General features: G+C 37.2%; 1 protein-coding gene across 3 annotated transcripts in view; it reads left to right on the forward strand.

The window, feature by feature from the left end:
* The window catches only part of LOC126469963 (homeobox protein extradenticle), a 348,664-nt gene extending 329,108 nt beyond the window's left edge, over positions 1-19,556 (forward strand). The window contains exon 10 of one of the 3 annotated variants that reach the window (XR_007586099.1): positions 13,761-13,894. Coding sequence is in view for 2 of the 3 variants with exons in the window: in XM_050097380.1 (XP_049953337.1) it covers positions 13,761-13,940 (180 nt within the window). In the remaining variant the exon portion in view is untranslated. Of the gene's footprint in view, positions 1-13,717 lie in introns of all 3 variants that reach the window. The other 2 variants (XM_050097380.1, XM_050097381.1) reach the window with 2 other exon arrangements.
* Positions 19,557-20,988: the final 1,432 nt, after the last annotated feature.

A 20,988-nucleotide genomic window follows, 5' to 3' on the forward strand; every position in this document is an offset into this window, starting at 1 on the left:
TCCCCATCAGTGCTGGATTCATACACAGACATGTTAATGCAAGGATAATGTGTATGAAAAGGTCATAGCTGATTTCCTTTCTTATTGTTATGTAACTAAACTAATCTTCCATCTCTGATGAGCTTGTTGGCAATTATAACTTTCTTTCTTTTCATATCCTCAGCTTCACATCATGTTGGCCACAGTATTTCTTCATTGCTAATTTTGTCTAGTTTTAATAGCTGTAAATTCCTGATAATGCCACATATCAAAACTGTTCAGTATACCTTTTCACTGTTCCTCAATTATTAATATTTTGCTACGTGCATATATTTACTCTGCAAAGTGAAAATTCCGTATTTTCCTCATTTGAATGACGGTTGATGTCCCTGAATTATTCTGCTATTGATTTTAAAGTTGTGTGTGCATAGCTTTTATCTTGGTTTCCAACTGATTGTTAGTATTGCATTACCACATACAGTCTATGCTAGTTCTTCCATATTACTGACAGTGGATGTAATTCCTGCTTTATTACTAAAGTTAAATTTCAAATGTATTATTGCTAAAATTGTTTCTCCTTGACACATTCTGCACCTGAATATAAAACCCAGTTGCATCATTTGTGAAGTGCGGCATTACTTCTTTCTGGCCTTGTAATTTCACTCTCCCTATTTTACATTTTCAGTAGATATATGCAGTTGAATAACACTGATGATTCCAAGCATAATTTCTTCTTCGTAACTGGAATAACACAATTGGAGAAGGAGAAACAGAATCACTAAGAACACCTTGATCTTATTAAGGAACAATAGTGACAATGACTAGACTTTTGCACACACAACTTGCTAATGTTGTAGCCTAATTCGTTCCATTATTGTCTTCATAAAATATATGGAGAAAATATACTGAATGTTGTGAGAGATTAAAAGATCAACAAGTAAATTGAAAAATGGAGGTTATGAATTAAAGGTAAGGAAAAAAGGGAATGTGCATTATCGACTATGAATTTGACTTGGTATTCTAACACCTTTTACAAATTCAGAAAAGGCAAAAATAGTATATACACTCCTGGAAATGGAAAAAAGAACACATTGACACTGGTGTGTCAGACCCACCATACTTGCTCCGGACACTGCGAGAGGGCTGTACAAGCAATGATCACACGCACGGCACAGCGGACACACCAGGAACCGCGGTGTTGGCCGTCGAATGGCGCTAGCTGCGCAGCATTTGTGCACCGCCGCCGTCAGTGTCAGCCAGTTTGCCGTGGCATACGGAGCTCCATCGCAGTCTTTAACACTGGTAGCATGCCGCGACAGCGTGGACGTGAACCGTTTGTGCAGTTGACGGACTTTGAGCGAGGGCGTATAGTGGGCATGCGGGAGGCCGGGTGGACGTACCGCCGAATTGCTCAACACGTGGGGCGTGAGGTCTCCACAGTACATCGATGTTGTCGCCAGTGGTCGGCGGAAGGTGCACGTGCCCGTCGACCTGGGACCGGACCGCAGCGACGCACGGATGCACGCCAAGACCGTAGGATCCTACGCAGTGCCGTAGGGGACCGCACCGCCACTTCCCAGCAAATTAGGGACACTGTTGCTCCTGGGGTATCGGCGAGGACCATTCGCAACCGTCTCCATGAAGCTGGGCTACGGTCCCGCACACCGTTAGGCCGTCTTCCGCTCACGCCCCAACATCGTGCAGCCCGCCTCCAGTGGTGTCGCGACAGGCGTGAATGGAGGGACGAATGGAGACGTGTCGTCTTCAGCGATGAGAGTCGCTTCTGCCTTGGTGCCAATGATGGTCGTACGCGTGTTTGGCGCCGTGCAGGTGAGCGCCACAATCAGGACTGTATACGACCGAGGCACACAGGGCCAACACCCGGCATCATGGTGTGGGGAGCGATCTCCTACACTGGCCGTACACCACTGGTGATCGTCGAGGGGACACTGAATAGTGCACGGTACATCCAAACCGTCATCGAACCCATCGTTCTACCATTCCTAGACCGGCAAGGGAACTTGCTGTTCCAACAGGACAATGCACGTCCGCATGTATCCCGTGCCACCCAACGTGCTCTAGAAGGTGTAAGTCAACTACCCTGGCCAGCAAGATCTCCGGATCTGTCCCCCATTGAGCATGTTTGGGACTGAATGAAGCGTCGTCTCACGCGGTCTGCACGTCCAGCACGAACGCTGGTCCAACTGAGGCGCCAGATGGAAATGGTATGGCAAGCCGTTCCACAGGACTACATCCAGCATCTCTACGATCGTCTCCATGGGAGAATAGCAGCCTGCATTGCTGCGAAAGGTGGATATACACTGTACTAGTGCCGACATTGTGCATGCTCTGTTGCCTGTGTCTATGTGCCTGTGGTTCTGTCAGTGTGATCATGTGATGTATCTGACCCCAGGAATGTGTCAATAAAGTTTCCCCTTCCTGGGACAATGAATTCACGGTGTTCTTATTTCAATTTCCAGGAGTGTAGATTCAAACAACATTAAGAAAACATTCTTTAGAAATAGACATGCAGTATGTGAACAAAGTATGCGGCCACCCCAAATAACACATGTTTTTCATATTAGGTGCATTTTGCTGCCACTTACTGCCATGTACTCCATATCACCGGCCTCAGTAGTCATTAGACATCATGAGAGAGCAGAATGGGGTGCTCCATGGAACTCACGGACTTCGACCATGGTCAAGTGATTGGGTGTCACTTGTGTCATACGTCTGTACGTGACATTTCCACACTCCTAAACATCACTAGGTCCTCTGTTTCCAATGTGATAGTGAAGTGGAAACGTGAAGCGACATGTACAGCACCAAAAGCTTACAGGCCAACCTCGTCTGTTGACTGACAGAGACTGCTGACAGTTGAAGAATGTTGTAATGTATAATAGGCAGACATCTATCCAGACCATCACACAGGAATTCCAAACTGCATCAGGGTCCACTGCAAGTACTATGACAGTTAGGTGGGAGGTGAGAGAACTTGGATTTCATGGTTGAGCAGTTGTTCATATGCCACACATCATGCTGATACATGCCAAACGACGCCTCACTTGGTATAAGGACCATAAACATTGGATGATTGAACAGTGGAAAAAAGTTGTGTGGAGTGACGAATCACGGTACACAATGTGGCGATCCGATGGCAGGGTGTGGGTATGGCGAATGCCTGGTGAATGTCATCTGTCAGCGTGTGTAATGCCAACTGTAAAATTCGGAGCCAGTGGTGTTATGGTGTAGTCATGTTTTTCATGGAGAGGGCTTGCACCCCTTGTTGTTTTGCATGGCATTATCACAGCACAGGCCTTTTGATGTTTTAAGCACCTTCTTGCTTCCCACTGTTGAAGAGCAATTTGGGGATGGCGATTGCATCTTTCAACATGATCGAGCACCTGTTCATAATTCATGGCCTGTGGTGGAGTGGTTACATGACAATAACATCCCTGTAATGGACTGGCCTGCACAGTCCTGACCTGAATCATATAGAACACCTTTGGGATATTTTGGAACGCTGACTTCGTGCCAGGCCTCACCAACTGAGATTGATACCTCTCCTCAGTGCTGCACTCTGTAAAGAATGGGCTGCCATTCCCCAAGAAACATTCCAGCACCTGACTGAATGTATGCCTGTGAGAGTGGAAGCTGTGATAAAGGCTAAGGGTGGGCCAACACCATATTGAATTCCAGCATTACCGATGGAGGGCGCCACGAACTTGTCGGTAATTTTCAGCCAGGCGTCCAGATACTTTTGATCACATAGTGTGTCATTATGCAATGAATGAATATATTTTCCAGGGGCAAGGAAATGATAAAGTTTAGGGCTTAACATATCTGCATGATGAGGACATTTGAGATGAAGCACTTGCTATGGATGGGAAGGAAATCAGCCATGTCCTTTTCAAAGGAACCATCTTGACATTTACCTTAAGCTATATAGGAAACCACAAGAAGTCTGTCTCAGGATGGCTGTATGAGGACTAGAACTACTGTGCTCTTGAATGCAAGTCCAGTAGGTTACCACTGCTCCACACCACTCAGTAAAAGAGTTCAGATTGTAAATATAATGTGAACTACATTTGTTACATGACTTTTAGAATTGGAAGGAAATAATTTCCAGTTGGAGTCTGTTAGTTTAAAAAATTTGAGATTTTATAAGTTTGATTGTCAGGCAACTTTTCCATCATCTTTATAAATAAAAGTAGCAGAATTATTACTCCAAATGAAATGAGTTGACAACTAATTATTTTACTCTTAATACAGCATTTCCTGCAATGGCTGTGTGTGACAAGCCAGAACTGTGTACCTGACCAGGATTCAATTATGGATGGAAATGGTGTTACCCTGTGGTACAAATCAGTGGCTAATAGTGTAAATTTGGTTGTGGCAGTGAGGGGTAGGTGGTGATCTGTAAAAGGACAAAGCAAGAGAAATAGTAACAAGTGTATATAAATATGAGAATTACTCAATGATTTCCTTTGACTAATGTCACAGAAGTTCAGAAAGTTCCCTGGGGATGCATTGTCTTGTAACTTGAAATTTAAGTGAGAATACTGTTCACTGTTGGATAAATGCAGTACATCTCCCCACTATCTCTTTACAATAGCATTTCTTCAAGACCAACTGTGTTGCCTGGGAAGGCTGTGGTAATGATCATGAATTTATCATGATCATCACCTAGGCCATCAATCCATGTCCACTGTAGTTGTCACATTTCACTATGTTTCTGACATGCAAATGCATTCCCCATTATCTACATAAAGACTGATATCCAAAATTACATTTTACAATGAATTAGGATTTATTTGAGATGATCATCCTGATCCAATGTCATAATTTCCAGACACAATGTTCACTGCAGTCTGACAAGGCAGTGGGTGTAGATCTTTAGCACACATAAGACAAGCTAGAAGCATCTAGTCCTACATAATTTATTTCTCTTGAAATGGTACTGGTGGAAATTTGATGTCTCCTATGTTATAAAGTAGCAGTGGACATACTCTTTTTTGCCAATTGGTGTGTACACCCTCTATTACCTTCACATAGGAAATGCACAGTGTTCCCCTTGCTGCAGCAGTTTTCTTCACTTTTCAGGTCACAGTTTCTGCAACTTTTATCACAATCACAAAAGAAGTAACAGTCTCCTGGCATGGCCTGCAATGTTTTTTGTGAATTCCACTAGGACAATGAGCCTCTCACTGCTCCCTACCACTAAGATCATACAATTAAATCTCTGAAATGAAGAGAATGGTGTGAAAATATAATTGTTCGTCTATAGTGGTGAAGCAGAACACTTTAATGTGTATTGCATTTTTTAGCTTGTTGGTATTCATGAGATGACCCATTTCCTGTTGTTGTTCTTGTGTCTTATCCATAATATTTTTATCAAATATTGTTTCCCATTGCATGAAGTTCCCATTTACCCTTTTGTTTAGCTGATAGCAAATGAAATATTAACTAGCATCTGAGTAATACAAGACAAATATAACTGAATTGAGGAGGAAAATAAAAAGATGTTCATCCTTTAAAAAGCCACTTCTTTGCACACAACCACAAGTTTGTTGTAATTTCTGTGTTCAAGTACTCTTACCTATAGCTTTTTACACTTCAGTCTTAATTATTAATATTTATTAATTCCCCAGGTACTAGATTTGTTTGTAAGTTTATAATTTTTTTTATGATTGATCTGTTTACCTGATGTTTCAGATTTTCCTGATGTGATAGATAGATCAAACATATCTGAGCAGCAAGATGGGTTTTAGATTGCATTTTTGAACAATATTTTGACACATACCCTAGATGTTTTCTTAAATGGATACAAATAATAATGTTTTAATTTTTCCATTTTACCTCAAACTACTAAAATGTTAATTTTGCTGTAATTTTAGTCCCTATAATTTGCATAATTGTCCACATTATCACATTTCATTCCAGTTGGTACTATGAGTTACTATTTATCATCAGTGGATCGTGTAGTCTTGTGTATAGTGGACTTTCCTTTTCTGTAGCTGCCCCTGTCACTTTTACATTTCTTCTTTGTCATTTCTAATAAGACTTTCAAGGGGATCTAAAGTCACATGAAAGGGGGGGGGGGGGGGATTCCTGTTTTCCTTCATTTTCCATTGAAGACAGCTTCATTTATAAGTTTTACAGTTCATGTTAGTAAAATCGATATCTGATAGCAAGTATTTACTTCATGTTTATTTAATGTTGACAGACTGCTATTCATCCCAATTTACCATTTATTATAGTAGGAAAATTTATCATGTTATATGAAGTCTTCATTTCACTGTACACTGTGGTGACAAAAGGCATGTGGTCTGGTCAGATGAGTCCTGATTTCAGTTGGTAAGAGCTGATGGTAGGGTTTATGAGTGGCACAGACCTTATGAAGCCATTGACCCAAGTAAACAATGAGGCCCTGTGCAAGCTGGTGGTGGCTCCGTAATGGCATGGGCTGTGTTTACATGAAATGGACTGGTCCTCTGGTCCAACTGAACTACTTGGAGACCATCTGCAGCCATCCATGTACTTCATGTTCCCAAACTGAGATGGAATTTTTATGGATGATAATGTAACAAATCATCAGGCCACAATTTTTCACAATTGGTTTGAAGAACATTCTGAATAGTTCAGGTGGATGGTTTGGCCACCCAGATTGCCCTACATGAATACCATCAAATATTTATGGGGCATAATTGAGAGGTCAGTTTGTGCACAAAATCTTGCACTGGCAACACTTCCTCACAATTATGGACGGCTATAAAGGCAGCATGGCTCAATATTTATGCAGAGATGTCCCAATGACTTGCTGAGTCCACGCCACATATAGCTGCTGCACTACACCAGGCAGGAGGAGGCCCCACACGATATTAGGAGGTATCCCATGACTTCAGTCACCTCGTTGTGTGTATATACATCAGTGCAGCTTCAATTATTCTACATGTAGCTCCAAATGAACTTACCTTTCATTTTTTAAAATGATGAAATTTCATTAATGACACACTGACTTCATCGTATAGTACTGCAGTATAATGGCGATCTTTCTGATTTTGGGAAAATCCCATTGACGATCTCCTCGGATCAGTAACATAACTTTATTGTTATCATAATGCATTGTGTGTTCTTGCATTATCCATCATGTATTTGCAACAGAGCTCTGTATCATGTCTCTCAGATAATTCTATTGTTTTCTGTGGTATCAGTGTTGATTTAGCATGAAATTTTCAGTGCACAAATTTCCCAGGTAATTTCAGTATTTCATGTAGTTGTGAATCAGGTTGTTTTTGTAACACCTCAACTCGTGTGTAACATACACTGTTAAATTTTATAGCATGCGAGATCTGTGCAAAGTTTCAATGTTAAGATTCTTGTATGGTCTTGTCTCATGTCACATGCTGCCATTAGACATTCCTGTCAGCATTCCATATTCAATAGATGCTCATGACTCTACGCCAAGTCCTGCTTTAACCATGTGCTGTAGTTGTCACATCAGGATTGGGCCCAAGTACTATAAATAAACTTATTCTTATGTACAGAGAGAGGCGAAGAGAGGCGAATAAAGATGACACATGTAAAAGAGAGTAGTAGAAATTGTTCAGGATTTTATGTAAAGATAACAGACACAGGATAACCACTAGGAACAGTGAGGTAGTACACCCTGATTGCTAACATGCTAAAGGTAGTAGACTAGATGATTAGCAGCTATGACTGATGATATGTGCTGAGAAGTAAACAATGAAGGTGACTGGAAAAAATTCATAAATAAGATACGAATCTAGTAAGAGTATCACAGAGCAAAAGAACAGACAAAGTAAGAGTATGAGAAATGAAATCTTGGCATTCATGTAACGTTTTTAGTACATTTTCCTACTATAACTTCCTTTTTATTTGTGCTTACTGAGTATTTTGAGTAGCTAAAACGTTTCTTCTACCTTTTTTCTTTTTTTCAGTTTTTGCAAATCTTTGTTTTTCATTAGGATCTGACCAAATGAACCTTTTTTATAATTACCTGGAATATCTTTTCAGCCATTTTCTGTGCCTCTTGCTTTACCCATCTTCTATCCTTTTCATTAGTTCTTATCAGTGGAAATTGCTGAAGTTAATATATTGTATGTATAGGAATTTGAGCAGTAGTACATTTAAACTTGGCTGAATGTATCAACTGGTATAATCTGTTCTCTTTTTGTATATTATTATACAAATATTAAGTACTGCCTGAACATAGAAGGATAAAGTCTGCTTGCATTACTAAGGAACTGTTCCCTGTGATGTACTGTTGCCCAACTGTTTTTGAACTCTTCTTGCATTGTGACAAGTTCAGTCAAAATCACAAAATCAGGAAACTCAGAGCAGTGGACAAAATCCTTACCTTAGAAATATTAAGTTCAGGACCCAACATGCAAGAAGCTAAACTGATGTTGCAACTTTGTATAATTACCAAATATGCTAAACTGGTGGGATCTTCTTCAAAGTAGCGCTCATTTCATTTCAGTGTGCACAAATATGCATTCATTCCTTTCAAAGTTCAAAACATCTGTATGTGTTTTGCTGTGAGGCTGCTCAGCAGCTCCAACATTTCTGCCTCCTTTCAGAGCACAAGAGCATGCAGTGTGTCATTTATTTTATGTCATGGTAGTATATTACAGCTGCATATTATTATTTTTAGTTTTATAACTGTGTAGTTTCTCCATTGATTCCTAAATAATTTTCTTTCTTTGCCTACACTGATATTCCACAACCACTACAAGTATGAAGACGAGCATACTTCTTAATGCACCATATCGTAAATTTACTTTTTATTCTATCTATAAATGATATGGGATAAGAACAACTCTAGATAAATCACTGGTCAATGTATTATTCTCTGGTATTACCTGCACTGCTCTTATGGGAGTGGAATAAAAGAGGCTGAAAGATATTTCTCAGTTATTCACTGAACTAGTTTCTGAAACTTTATTAGTAGATATAGATAAAATAATGGGTGTTTCTTGTAGGATCTGCCAGCTGAAGTTTTTTTAAAACATTTCTGTGAGAAACCTCTAAAACTCAAACAAATCTGTGACAGGTCTTGATGTGATAGTGGTGCATATATTTGAAGGTTGTGTAGGTAGTTCTCTAATTTATTTCCAGTTTTATGTTGTTTGCAAGGGTACCTTTGTCTGATATTCTAATGCAAATTTTTACAACAAACAACTATTGTTTCTTGGTCTTAATGTGTATTAATACTGCTTCTTTTGCAATTTTTTCAACATATAAGTACTTTGTTTTGGGTGTTGTGGTAAAAGTTCTACGTTGTAAATCTCAATGTACTTCTGACTTGATAAAAAATTAGCATTCCTTTGTTATTTGCTTCTGATTACTCATTAAGTAGCCAGGCTATTATTAAATTGCATTACATTTGGCAGTTTAAAACGTCTTTAAAATTACTTCAGTGTACAAATGGGACACCAGTATTCTTTTATGGATGCTTGGATCTGTCTAAATACCTTAATATTTGTTTTGCAAGAGCATTAAAGTGTTCAGTTCTTGTCAGTTTTCTGTGTATGTAGAAACGTTTAATGTATTATTCACATAATGCTCTGTGTTCCACCCCATGACGATTGGTTGGGAATGTTGTTTGTCTTCTCCATGAATTCCTAAAATAAAATTGAGAAGATACTTTCACAGTTGCAATATTATGTGAATGGTAATTCATTGTTTAACAAGTTTATTATATAAAAATTAACTGAATCAACCACACAACAATGGTGAATCATTTTTCATATGAATGCAATAGAATTGCTAATTCATTTACTAGTTCGTGTTCCACAAAATCAGTAGGTGTCCGTAACAGATCTGCATCATTACATTACAAAAAAGTCATTAATGCTGTGGCAACATTCTCAGAATTTTTTACAGTTATGTATTTGAGCTTCATCTGCTGGAAGACTTGTAGACCACAAATATTGCTGAGAAATGTTGATTGCCATTGATGCACAATTTATATTTTTTGAGTTATGCTCAAGAACTGATTTTGTCTTTTTCAGTATACACTGTCCTCATACAGTGGCCCTTGATCTCGACATTGTCACACAATACTTAACTGGTGGCACTATCATCAACAGTTTGTTCTCACTATTGGTACCATTTAAGTGTTCAAAATATTTGCTTTTGTAAGCAGCTGACTACATAAATTTAAAAACTGCTCCTGACAATGTGTCTTGCACTAAAACAAAAAAATATGCTGTGGCTTTTGTTATAATTTTCTGCTAGTCCCAAAAACCATATCACCAAGGAACGTGTGCATCTCTGTGTGAAGTCCTGATCTGCACATGTTATTGTTCTCCCCTTTGATTGCTTTTTAATTTATACACTCCCTCCCTCACTTTAAACTTTTTTTTAGGTTCAGGATTTCATAGCTGCAATTTGACATTTTGTGCATGTTTTGATGATGTTGAATGTCAGTTGTGAATCTGAGACATGTTAACTACCTCTCACATTAGCTGACAGATACACTTGTGTACTTTCAGATCCGGTGTCTATAACTTAATTTTGAACTAAATATTTTATTTTGCTTGTAAAGGCACTTTCTTTAGTGGTCACTTGCCCAACAACATAAAAAAGTTTTAAAAGTGAACTCCTCTAATAAGCATATCCAAACATATTTTGTATATTTGAACCTGTCATTTGTGTTAAAATAGCTTCACTTTCAATTGATGAAATTTGGCATGTGCCGTCTTGTGTACTCTTTCATTATATGAACTTCTGAGCAAGGCTAGCAACTGGGGCTTTTGTATTTTGTCAAATGTTCTTATCCTATCAATTTAATAGTTCACCAAAACTAGTACCAACCTTTCCTTCACCATTTTCATTTTTAGTTGCTACACTTTTCCCATGCTTTTTATGGTGCACTTTCTGCATGTTTCCTGCCAAACATTTGTTTCACTTTTTGCCCTTAACCCTATCAGGGTATTTTCTGTTTTCTGGACATCATCTTAAATGGTTAATTGTGTCATTTTATGCTCATAATGTGCTTTTTTTCCCTCTTGAATTTCAGTATTCTTTTATAAAACTGGAAATGAAATTCAAATAATGTGAAAGCCAACTAAAATGCTCCATTTGAGTCATGCGATGCCTGTGAAGTCACTGGCTAGCTCACTACTCATGTTGTCATAAAGCTAATTCACAGTGATGTCTTGTTTTGAAATATACATTTTCGAAAATGCACTTAATATCTTCATCTTATTGATGTCAGTAACTGGTTCATATTACCAACCTGAAGTGAGGCTCATTTATTCTTTACCAAACTGCATGATAGTGGAGCTGTCTACCTGAAAATGCAAACACCCCTAATACTTACTGGGCATTTTGAATTATTATGATATTTCTGCAAAAAACTGTATAGAAATAGGGGTGGTGATTTGATTGCCTAGATGGTACCAAGTTTAATTTTATTCCTGTTTTCTCTTTGAAATAGTAATTTGTGTCTACTGGCTTACTGGTTTGTTATGTGTGCACAATTTAAAAATTGCAGTTGAAGAGACATTAATTTATTAAATACAATGTCAGAACTTCCAACAATTTTAATCTATTTACTGGTTTCATTTTGACAACCTCCAATTGAAACTGATGAACTTTCTTTGCCCAGATGGTATGAAAATGTACTGTATTTTTGAAATTCTGCATATGGTGCCGGATAAATGTTAAATTACCAGGGTTTGTGTGGATTCTGTTGGATATTGATGGACATCAAGCATTTTTTTTTTTTTTAAAAAAAAGAGTACTGTCTCACAGACTCAAAAACTTGTGTAGGAAATCCAAAATATTCTCAAATTCCTTTACATTTCATAGCACTTTGAAGAAAGCCCTAGAAAGCAAGGAAGCTTCCTAAATATTTTTACTATTGTGAAAATGCCATAAAAATTTTGATTTAGAGTTCAATAAAATATCTGTTGAAAATAACAGGGGTTAGAACTTTTAACACATCAGAGGTAAGCAGCTGACTTATTGTGTTGCAGTAATGCATCCATAACTGTTCTTGCAATATATACTAGTGCTGTAATGGTCAGGCTGGTTCGAACTAGTTTGAATCCTGGTAGTGAAAGAAATTTTCCTCTACTGTTTTGTGGGCAAGAGGAGGAGAAATCATGGTGTCAATTTCCTGATAAGAAGACTATGCATCAAAGTCTTGGATTTGATCCCAAACCTGTCAGTAGTTGTGTTAGTAATTATATGCATGTCAGATGTGGATGCTAAGGTGGATGGTTCTCTTGGTGCTATTTGGAAGGAGTAGGTTATCTGCTGGTACAGTGTGTCACCCCCCCCCCCCCCTCTCTCTCTCTCTCTCTCTCTCTCTCTCTCTCTCTCTCTCTCTCTCTCTCTCTTCTCTCCCTCTCTCTCTCTCTTCTCTCCCCCCCCCCCCCCCCACCCCTCAACAACAGCATGATCAACACTAGACTGCACATGCAATTGCTGTCATCAGCCACATTAACCTCTTGCACCCAAGACACATCAATAACACTTTGCAAAAAGAAAGGACTGGTTTACATGATGTAAAGAAACCTTTTTAATCGGGTAGCTGAACAGTGCTTTGCATTTACTAATATTTTATACAACTTAATTTTATATGATGTTGTTATCAACAGATTGTACTGCACAGAATAGGTACAAATGCTGCTGTTAAGTAGTGCAGGTGGGATAGTGTCCTTGGAGAGCACAGGTACCTTACCCAAAGGAACATTTCAAGGTACAAGAAGGTTAAGTTAAATTTCGTTCTTTGACAAAATGCATTTACATACAAGTTTTAAGTGTTACGGACATAATTTATTCTTATTAATGCTGAATATCAACCTTTTAATGAAACATTATTCAAAGCTGTATTTTGCATAATAAGTGTACCTTAAAGATGAAGGTAAGGTCTGTGGCACAAACCTATGGCTATGGGCCTGACTGTAGGAATTGTACAGGCTTTCTTGCTGTGGCACTAATAGGGGGCAGCTGGTGGGCCCATCGCTCCGGCTGCCTTTCACCCGCAGGAGAAATATTTTGTACCCATTTGGTAGCAGATTGAGTGGACATGTTGCCACACTGGAGAGACTGGAATGTGGAAAAGTCCCTGCCCCTATTTGTGATTGAACCTGGGACCTTCAGGGATGAAGACTAGTGCTCTACCTGCTAGATCACTATGGCCCCTAAATATACTTATGACTGTAAAATTATGGTTACTTATTGATCAGTGTGTCAGTTATCAAATGTGTCATTGGATCACTAGAATTCAATAATGTGAGGTATCTTGCCTTACATTATATTGGCTTTTTCAGAAATTAACTTTTTTTTCAGACTTCTTTCTGTTAAGCTTCTGGGAATTTTTCACAGATCACTGTCTTTGCAAGATGTGATTGAAATGCTTTGTGCATAATGAGTTGATTTTTCTGTGTTTATTTACTCTCTCTTTTTTTATTCTATACCTCTTCCTTCATATTAGTATGTGTTTCTCAAAATCAGATTTTCGGTATTATGAAATTAATTTTTAGTAAAAAGCCTTATAATATTATTGTTTGCAGAAACTTAGTATGGTATAGGAGGCATAAGGAAAAGTGTTACAAGAATTCTTTTGGTGACATGGGCAACAAACAAATGTCAACTGGACTGAGTATAGTAAATTCATTGGACAGTAAATGTTTGTGAAAGCAGTCAGTTTTCAGCCAGTGCATCAGCTTCTACCTTTCAGATATGTTTTTTATTGCAGAGGACACGGGTGTGGTAGTAACGCAGTTGTTTTGTCGGTGCAGGGTGGCCACGTCACCCCCAAGTCCGGCTCGCCTGTGCGACCTGGCTCTGTAGGGTGGAGTGGGCCTCCGCCTAGGGAGCAGATTCCAGACTTCCCTCCTGTGCAGCCACTGCATCCTGATGACGATGAAAGCGGTGACAGCAGTGACGGCACTGGTTCTGTGAAGAGGCAGAAACTCTAGGGCTATCATCCCTTCAATGCAACTCAGACAACGAAACTGCATCCCAGCTTCATATATACTTACTTGCCATTTGTTGATTAGTTTGTGGAAGGACCTCAGTATGAATACTGAGTAGTGGACTAGCAGACATTTAGTAGCTGTCAGAAACAAAAATGATTTTTTTTTTTTTTAAAAAAAAGAGGATGTGAAATTAAGGGCTGGAGCTGCAGTGGATCCTTAAAGGCCTAAGCACAATGAATGTACTTGTGGCTTTAATACATTTAATATTCTTAATTGTATCTTAATATTCTTCAGCCTCAGCTTAGTAGATAGACCATTGATTAAATTTTAAGAGTACATTACTGCACAGCAGTCCAGTGCAAATGGCTCACACTTAATTAATATCAAATGGCATGCCAAACTAAGTGCATTAGAGGTCTTAATTTTTATGGTTTAGCAAAGTAATGTAATTTTATATTTACTGTTGCAGAGACAGTTGCTGTATCCATTTCAGGTTATTATACCTTTGTTGGCTGCTGTTGGTAGAAGTAATTAAACTTTTGTTGTTGTTGTTGTTGTTTTTCCTTTTTATCAGACAAGAGATACATTAATAATTGATGTAGGACTCTCTCAGTATTCGACAGTCGGTATTGTATGTACTAATAAATATTTCACTGGTTGTTAGATTAGAAGAGGAGAGCTTCCACTTACTGTAGTGGCATGCAAACAATACTTGGCTCTCAAGGCATGGGACAGAACAATTTTAGCATGAAATGAAAGCTGGTATTGTCATTTTATTTATGTTTTTAAATTTATTTTTTTAAATGTATGTCTAAGGCCTGAAGGATACAAATTGAAAGGTAACCAAATGTGCTAAATGTGCATTAAGTAGAAGTGAAAAAAGGTAAATAAAGATAAGTCATTCATTAAGGAAAGGCTTTACATCTTGATTTTTGAAAGATGTAGGAGCTTTTGCAAATGGCAGTGGCAGCAATCTATGGAATGTGTGTAAGGAGAGTAAGACCTAAACCATCATTCTTTTTATTATATGGAATTTTTCAATATAACTTTAAATTCTTATGTTGCCTTATGTCTAAAATAGTAATGCAGCTTCACTCAAAATCTATGTAAGAAAATTTCTGTATTCATCTATAGTCTATAGCCAGTTCCAGATTGTTCAATTGATGTATGAGATATCTGTGAAAGAACTGTAGTAGCGTATATTTGAAAGAAACAGTGAGAAATTTGAAATGTAAAACATATGGCTCACAGTGAAAAGAATTTTTGTTTGTTTGTGCAATTTCTGTAGATTTAGACGTTAGAATGTCAAAACCAGTGCTGTGGTATGTGTACCACCCACTGATAAATTAAAAGATCTTTCTGTCATGCACATATATCCTCAATATTCAGGCATAAGTCTCTTAGTGTGGCTTGATTGTTATTCATCTATCCAGATAAGCTTATTTTAATTATTTTTGTAGGCAGCACAGGAGTATGGAAGTCTATTAAAATCTGTTATTCCAACCAACAATAAAAAGAGGCCTATATTGTTTTAAGGCATAACTCCTTTTCTGTACAATACCAGTATAGGATAACTTAACAGAAGATTGCTCACCAAAATCATTTGATCACTTGAGATGCCTCCTATATATGTATATGACAAAGATTTTTTTATTTGGTCAGTAATTACATCTATAAAAGAAATATTTGCCAGTACCTGAATCTGTTGGGACATGAAGGATTTAGAGCATTGGGTTGATAATAATGTAATTATTTGCCATTAGTGAGCAACATGTGAACTTGTACTTGCACAAGTTTTATTTCAGTGACCAGTGAGAGGTTCATTTTGTGGAGTTTTTGTACAATGAATAGACTATGGTTATCAAGAGATATACTCTAAAAATGAGGCAGTATGATGTGGAAATTAATAACAACTTCTTGTATACGTATAGTGACAAAGCAGTGTACATATTCTCAACTGTTGCAAAGCATTGTACCAAAATGCACAGAGCTCCAACAGTATACGCCATCCATATACGTATTTTTCAGTGAATTTGTTGGAATCCATATGTAATGTTAACATATCATCGTGAATATTTTTGTAAGTTTTAACTTTTAGGCTTTAACCAGATTGTGGAGAGAAGAAATTTAGGATTCTCATCAGCTTTAAAATGCCATAATAGAATGGTGTAAAGTATTGTGTTTGTAAAATTACAGGGTTATAAGTTAAAGGCTCAAAAACAATTTCCTACTAATTAAATCTCATTCAGAAATTTCTGAAACAACAGAGGGCAGAAAATTATGACATAAGGAAAAATAATGGTAATGCAGCATTACATTCCCCATTTCTGTAGGATGGATTTCAGTCCCCTATGTCAGTAATACAGCAGGTAATCATCATTACTTAAGGTTTATGACTCATATGTACATTATTCACTAAAAGCATGTTGATTTGGAGTGAGTGAAATATGTAAAGCTGTAACCTCACTGTGCAGACTAACCACAAAGGAGCTGAAGTAAGAAATTGTTATGAGAGCAGTAATAAATTGCACTGTAATATCTGGAAAAGCTGATTGTTAAGTTTCTTGTGAAAGAGGTGCATACTGCATTTTGCTCAGTACCATTTAAAGGCAAACTAGAATGAATCATTTCTGGCCCATAACTTTGCATGAAAATTTAAATAATAAAGCGAGAAACAGATGTGTTTATCGTTGCAAGTATACAGAATATTACATTGTGTAAAAAGAATATTTGAAGCACCACAACAAAACGATTAGGAATGTAACATGAAACATCCAGGGATATCCCAGAATCAGATATGTCACTGAATTTTAAGTAGACAATTTTATTGTGTTAACCAATGAAGTTAAAAACTGCACACTGTTACTGTTTGTCTTACTAACAACATATATGTGTGCTCTAAAATATAATTTTATCTGAAATCTGCTTATTTCATAAATACTTGCATCAAAATTTATAAGAGGTACCATATTCATGCAAAGAGTATATTGAGAAATTAATAAAAGTTCTAATTGGGGTCCATATTGTTATTTGGCGTGTGTGTGTGTGTGTGTGTGTGTGTGTGTGTGTGTGTGTGTGTGTGTGTGTGTTGGGGGGGGGGGGGGGGGGCGGATGCTTTGCCGAGCAGATCCAACAAATGTCATCATTTGGCAACCACTGAAGTCTGGTAGAAGCACCCCTTGATATTCGCATATAACAGCTTGCTAGGTGTTGCACACTCGTTAGCCAATATTTGTGGTTCACTAAGCAACATAATCGGATACATAGTAGGTTTCAGGTCTTTAAGAAATCTTAATGACGTGTGTATATATATATATATATCGAAAGTTTGAATAGCAGTAACTCAATTTTAAGGTTGACGTTTTTCCTCCTCTTTCTCCCTATTAGCAGTTCAGTATTTCTGTCATGGATTCTCTATAATAAGCCAGATTATTTTGTGAGTAATTTGAAGTGGCTCAGTTGAGTTTCGTTACAAAGTTGCACAACATCCATGCAAAATTTTGAATTTTATCACTACTTGTGTTTGTAAAGTTGAAACGTATTTTAGTGTTTGAAGATACGATGAGTTTGTTTTTTGGTACTTTGAGGTTCATTTCTGTCATGAGATGGAAAAAATTAATTAATCAGCATTTTTATGGACTATAATCATTTCTGAAAGTTGAGAGACTGGTGTAAATAGTTGGAAATAAATTTCCTTACTGTTATTCCACTCAAGGAGGCACCAATTTCATCTTTGCCACAGAAGTTACTTACTATGTCCTCCCAAAGAAGACCTCAGTAAATAATATAATTGAGTTACACTTTTAGTTCCTTGTTTTTATTATTTGTTAGAATGAGGAAGCTCAGTATTGTCATCATAATTTATTTATACAAAAACAGTTTATTTTTATTTTGCTTTACAATGAAAATATATCTTATTCACTATATCATTTTAGCTTTCCCTGTATTTTCATCTGACACTCCTAACATAATTTGTTTGCTTGTGTTATTGAGAAAGTTGGCTGAGAATTCAGCATGGAAAGTTTCATTCCTTCTACTCTGAAAATTCCTGTAGATACACTCGTAAAGCTTTCAGAAAGCAGAGAGCAATAAATATGTTGCAAGAAACAGTGCTGCATCTACTTCTTTTTATTTTTTCACAACTGTCTTACTGTTTGGTCACTTGTAATGTGTGTGTTACCATTTTGTCAATAAATAAGCATAAAGAGTCTGCAGCACTGCTTTTATATTTGTCTACATAAATGAGCACATGCTTTATGAAGATTCGGGTTGCATATGTAGCCAGAACTTCCTTTTCTAAAATTAGTTACAAAAAGATTCCATGTTCAATCTTGAGACACCTGCAGGTATAATTGTTTTCAACATTAAAGCTAACCATACCTAGCATTTTTTGTGCTCCCATTTAGTACTGAAACACAGGAACCCCAACCAACGGTGGGCAAAGAACTTTCCTGAGAACATTACAAGATAATATTTCAGGAGACACTTTTTTTAAAATTTCATTTCTTGATCATATTAACAGATCACCCCCATAGTTTCCCTATTAACTGCTTATCAATGGATTATTGTTTCCTGTGAATGTGATATAATTTCACTGAATTTACTGAACAATATGTCATCCAGTCATGAAATTAATTAAATATTTTTATATAATTTTTGCTATTATTATTATTAGTCTGATTTGCGTATCAATGATTACCTGAAAAAACTAGAGATGTAGTTCTTTTAGTATTTGTTAGGGTCATTTACACCTCATGTTGCGCATTGTGATTGTTAAGTGTAATGTGTTGGAACAACAGTGAATTAGCTAGTAGGTAATATATATAAGGAGGCTGCTGTTACTGCATAGAGTATTGTGTGATAAATTGGCTTTACAAGAAAATGTTTAAGTGAATACTTTCATTGTTTCGGTAATCGGTAATTTTACTGCAGGTTGTGACCATATTTGATTAGTGTGATATCAGTCTGAAGTTTTGACTCACATAGTTGCAAACTCTGTAAAAGTATACTGTCAAATATTTAAAGTAATAATTGGTTTATAAAACAAAATTAAGAGTGAAATAGTATTTTTCAATGCAATGTTTAAAAATTGGTCTCTACAGAAAGACAGTGCTCTGATAACAGTGAATATTGTACACAGCACAGATATTTTCTGTACTCTTCAATGAAAGTATACGATTTTCAATACAAAATAGTGAATATAATATACATGTGTAAGGTTGGGAGATGAAAAGTTGTTATTTTACAATATTATCTGCCAAGAATAAAATGTCACTTTGTTAATGAAGCTCTTTTCTAGCTAATAAAGAAATGAAATTGTCTTTTTTTCCCCTTCATGGAGTCATATTGTTAAAGAATAATTGTGCTCAGCCATTATTTTATAATTTGTGTATGTTTGATAAGTTTGACAATGTTCCAAATCTTGTAGCCTAAATGTAGAAATAAATTGCAGTACATTGCTTTATAACTTCGTAGCTCTATACCATAAATACTTGAATAAACTTGGTTATACACTGTGTTAAAAGTTAGTGTGGTGTAATTGTTTGTTTTGTGTGCCTACCATATGAATTTAACATGCTAAATCAGGCCAATTTTTAGCAAACTTTCAGTAAATTTCAGTAAATTTTTAGTGAACATTTCTGATGATAATTTTTTTTCCTATTACATTTTTTTTCCCGAGGGCATGCAGCTTTACTGTATGATTACATGATGATGGCGTCCTCTTGGGTAAAATATTCCGGAGGTAAAATAGTCCCCCATTCGGATCTCCGGGCGGGGACTACTCAAGAGGATGTCGTTATCAGGAGAAAGAAAACTGGCGTTCTACGGATCGGAGCGTGGAATGTCAGATCCCTTAATCGGGCAGGTAGGTTAGAAAATTTAAAAAGGGAAATGGATAGGTTGAAGTTAGATATAGTGGGAATTAGTGAAGTTCGGTGGCAGGAGGAACAAGACTTCTGGTCAGGTGACTACAGGGTTATAAACACAAAATCAAATAGGGGTAATGCAGGAGTAGGTTTAATAATGAATAGGAAAATAGGAATGCGGGTAAGCTACTACAAACAGCATAGTGAACGCATTATTGTGGCCAAGATAGATACGAAGCCCACGCCTACTACAGTAGTACAAGTTTATATGCCAACTAGCTCTGCAGATGACGAAGAAATTGAAGAAATGTATGATGAAATAAAAGAAATTATTCAGATTGTGAAGGGAGACGAAAATTTAATAGTCATGGGTGACTGGAATTCGAGTGTAGGAAAAGGGAGAGAAGGAAACATAGTAGGTGAATATGGATTGGGGGACAGAAATGAAAGAGGAAGCCGCCTGGTCGAATTTTGCACAGAGCACAACATAATCATAACTAACACTTGGTTTAAGAATCATGAAAGAAGGTTGTATACGTGGAAGAACCCTGGAGATACTAAAAGGTATCAGATAGATTATATAATGGTAAGACAGAGATTTAGGAACCAGGTTTTAAATTGTAAGACATTTCCAGGGGCAGATGTGGACTCTGACCACAATCTATTGGTTATGACCTGTAGATTAAAACTGAAGAAACTGCAAAAAGGTGGGAATTTAAGGAGATGGGACCTGGATAAACTAAAAGAACCAGAGGTTGTACAGAGATTCAGGGAGAGCATAAGGGAGCAATTGACAGGAATGGGGGAAATAAATACAGTAGAAGAAGAATGGGTAGCTTTGAGGGATGAAGTAGTGAAGGCAGCAGAGGATCAAGTAGGTAAAAAGACGAGGGCTAGTAGAAATCCTTGGGTAACAGAAGAAATATTGAATTTAATTGATGAAAGGAGAAAATATAAAAATGCAGTAAGTGAAACAGGCAAAAAGGAATACAAACGTCTCAAAAATGAGATCGACAGGAAGTGCAAAATGGCTAAGCAGGGATGGCTAGAGGACAAATGTAAGGATGTAGAGGCCTATCTCACTAGGGGTAAGATAGATACCGCCTACAGGAAAATTAAAGAGACCTTTGGAGATAAGAGAACGACTTGTATGAATATCAAGAGCTCAGATGGAAACCCAG

This window comes from Schistocerca serialis, chromosome 3 (assembly GCF_023864345.2).
Source record: "Schistocerca serialis cubense isolate TAMUIC-IGC-003099 chromosome 3, iqSchSeri2.2, whole genome shotgun sequence".
NCBI classification, from domain to species: domain Eukaryota; kingdom Metazoa; phylum Arthropoda; class Insecta; order Orthoptera; family Acrididae; genus Schistocerca; species Schistocerca serialis.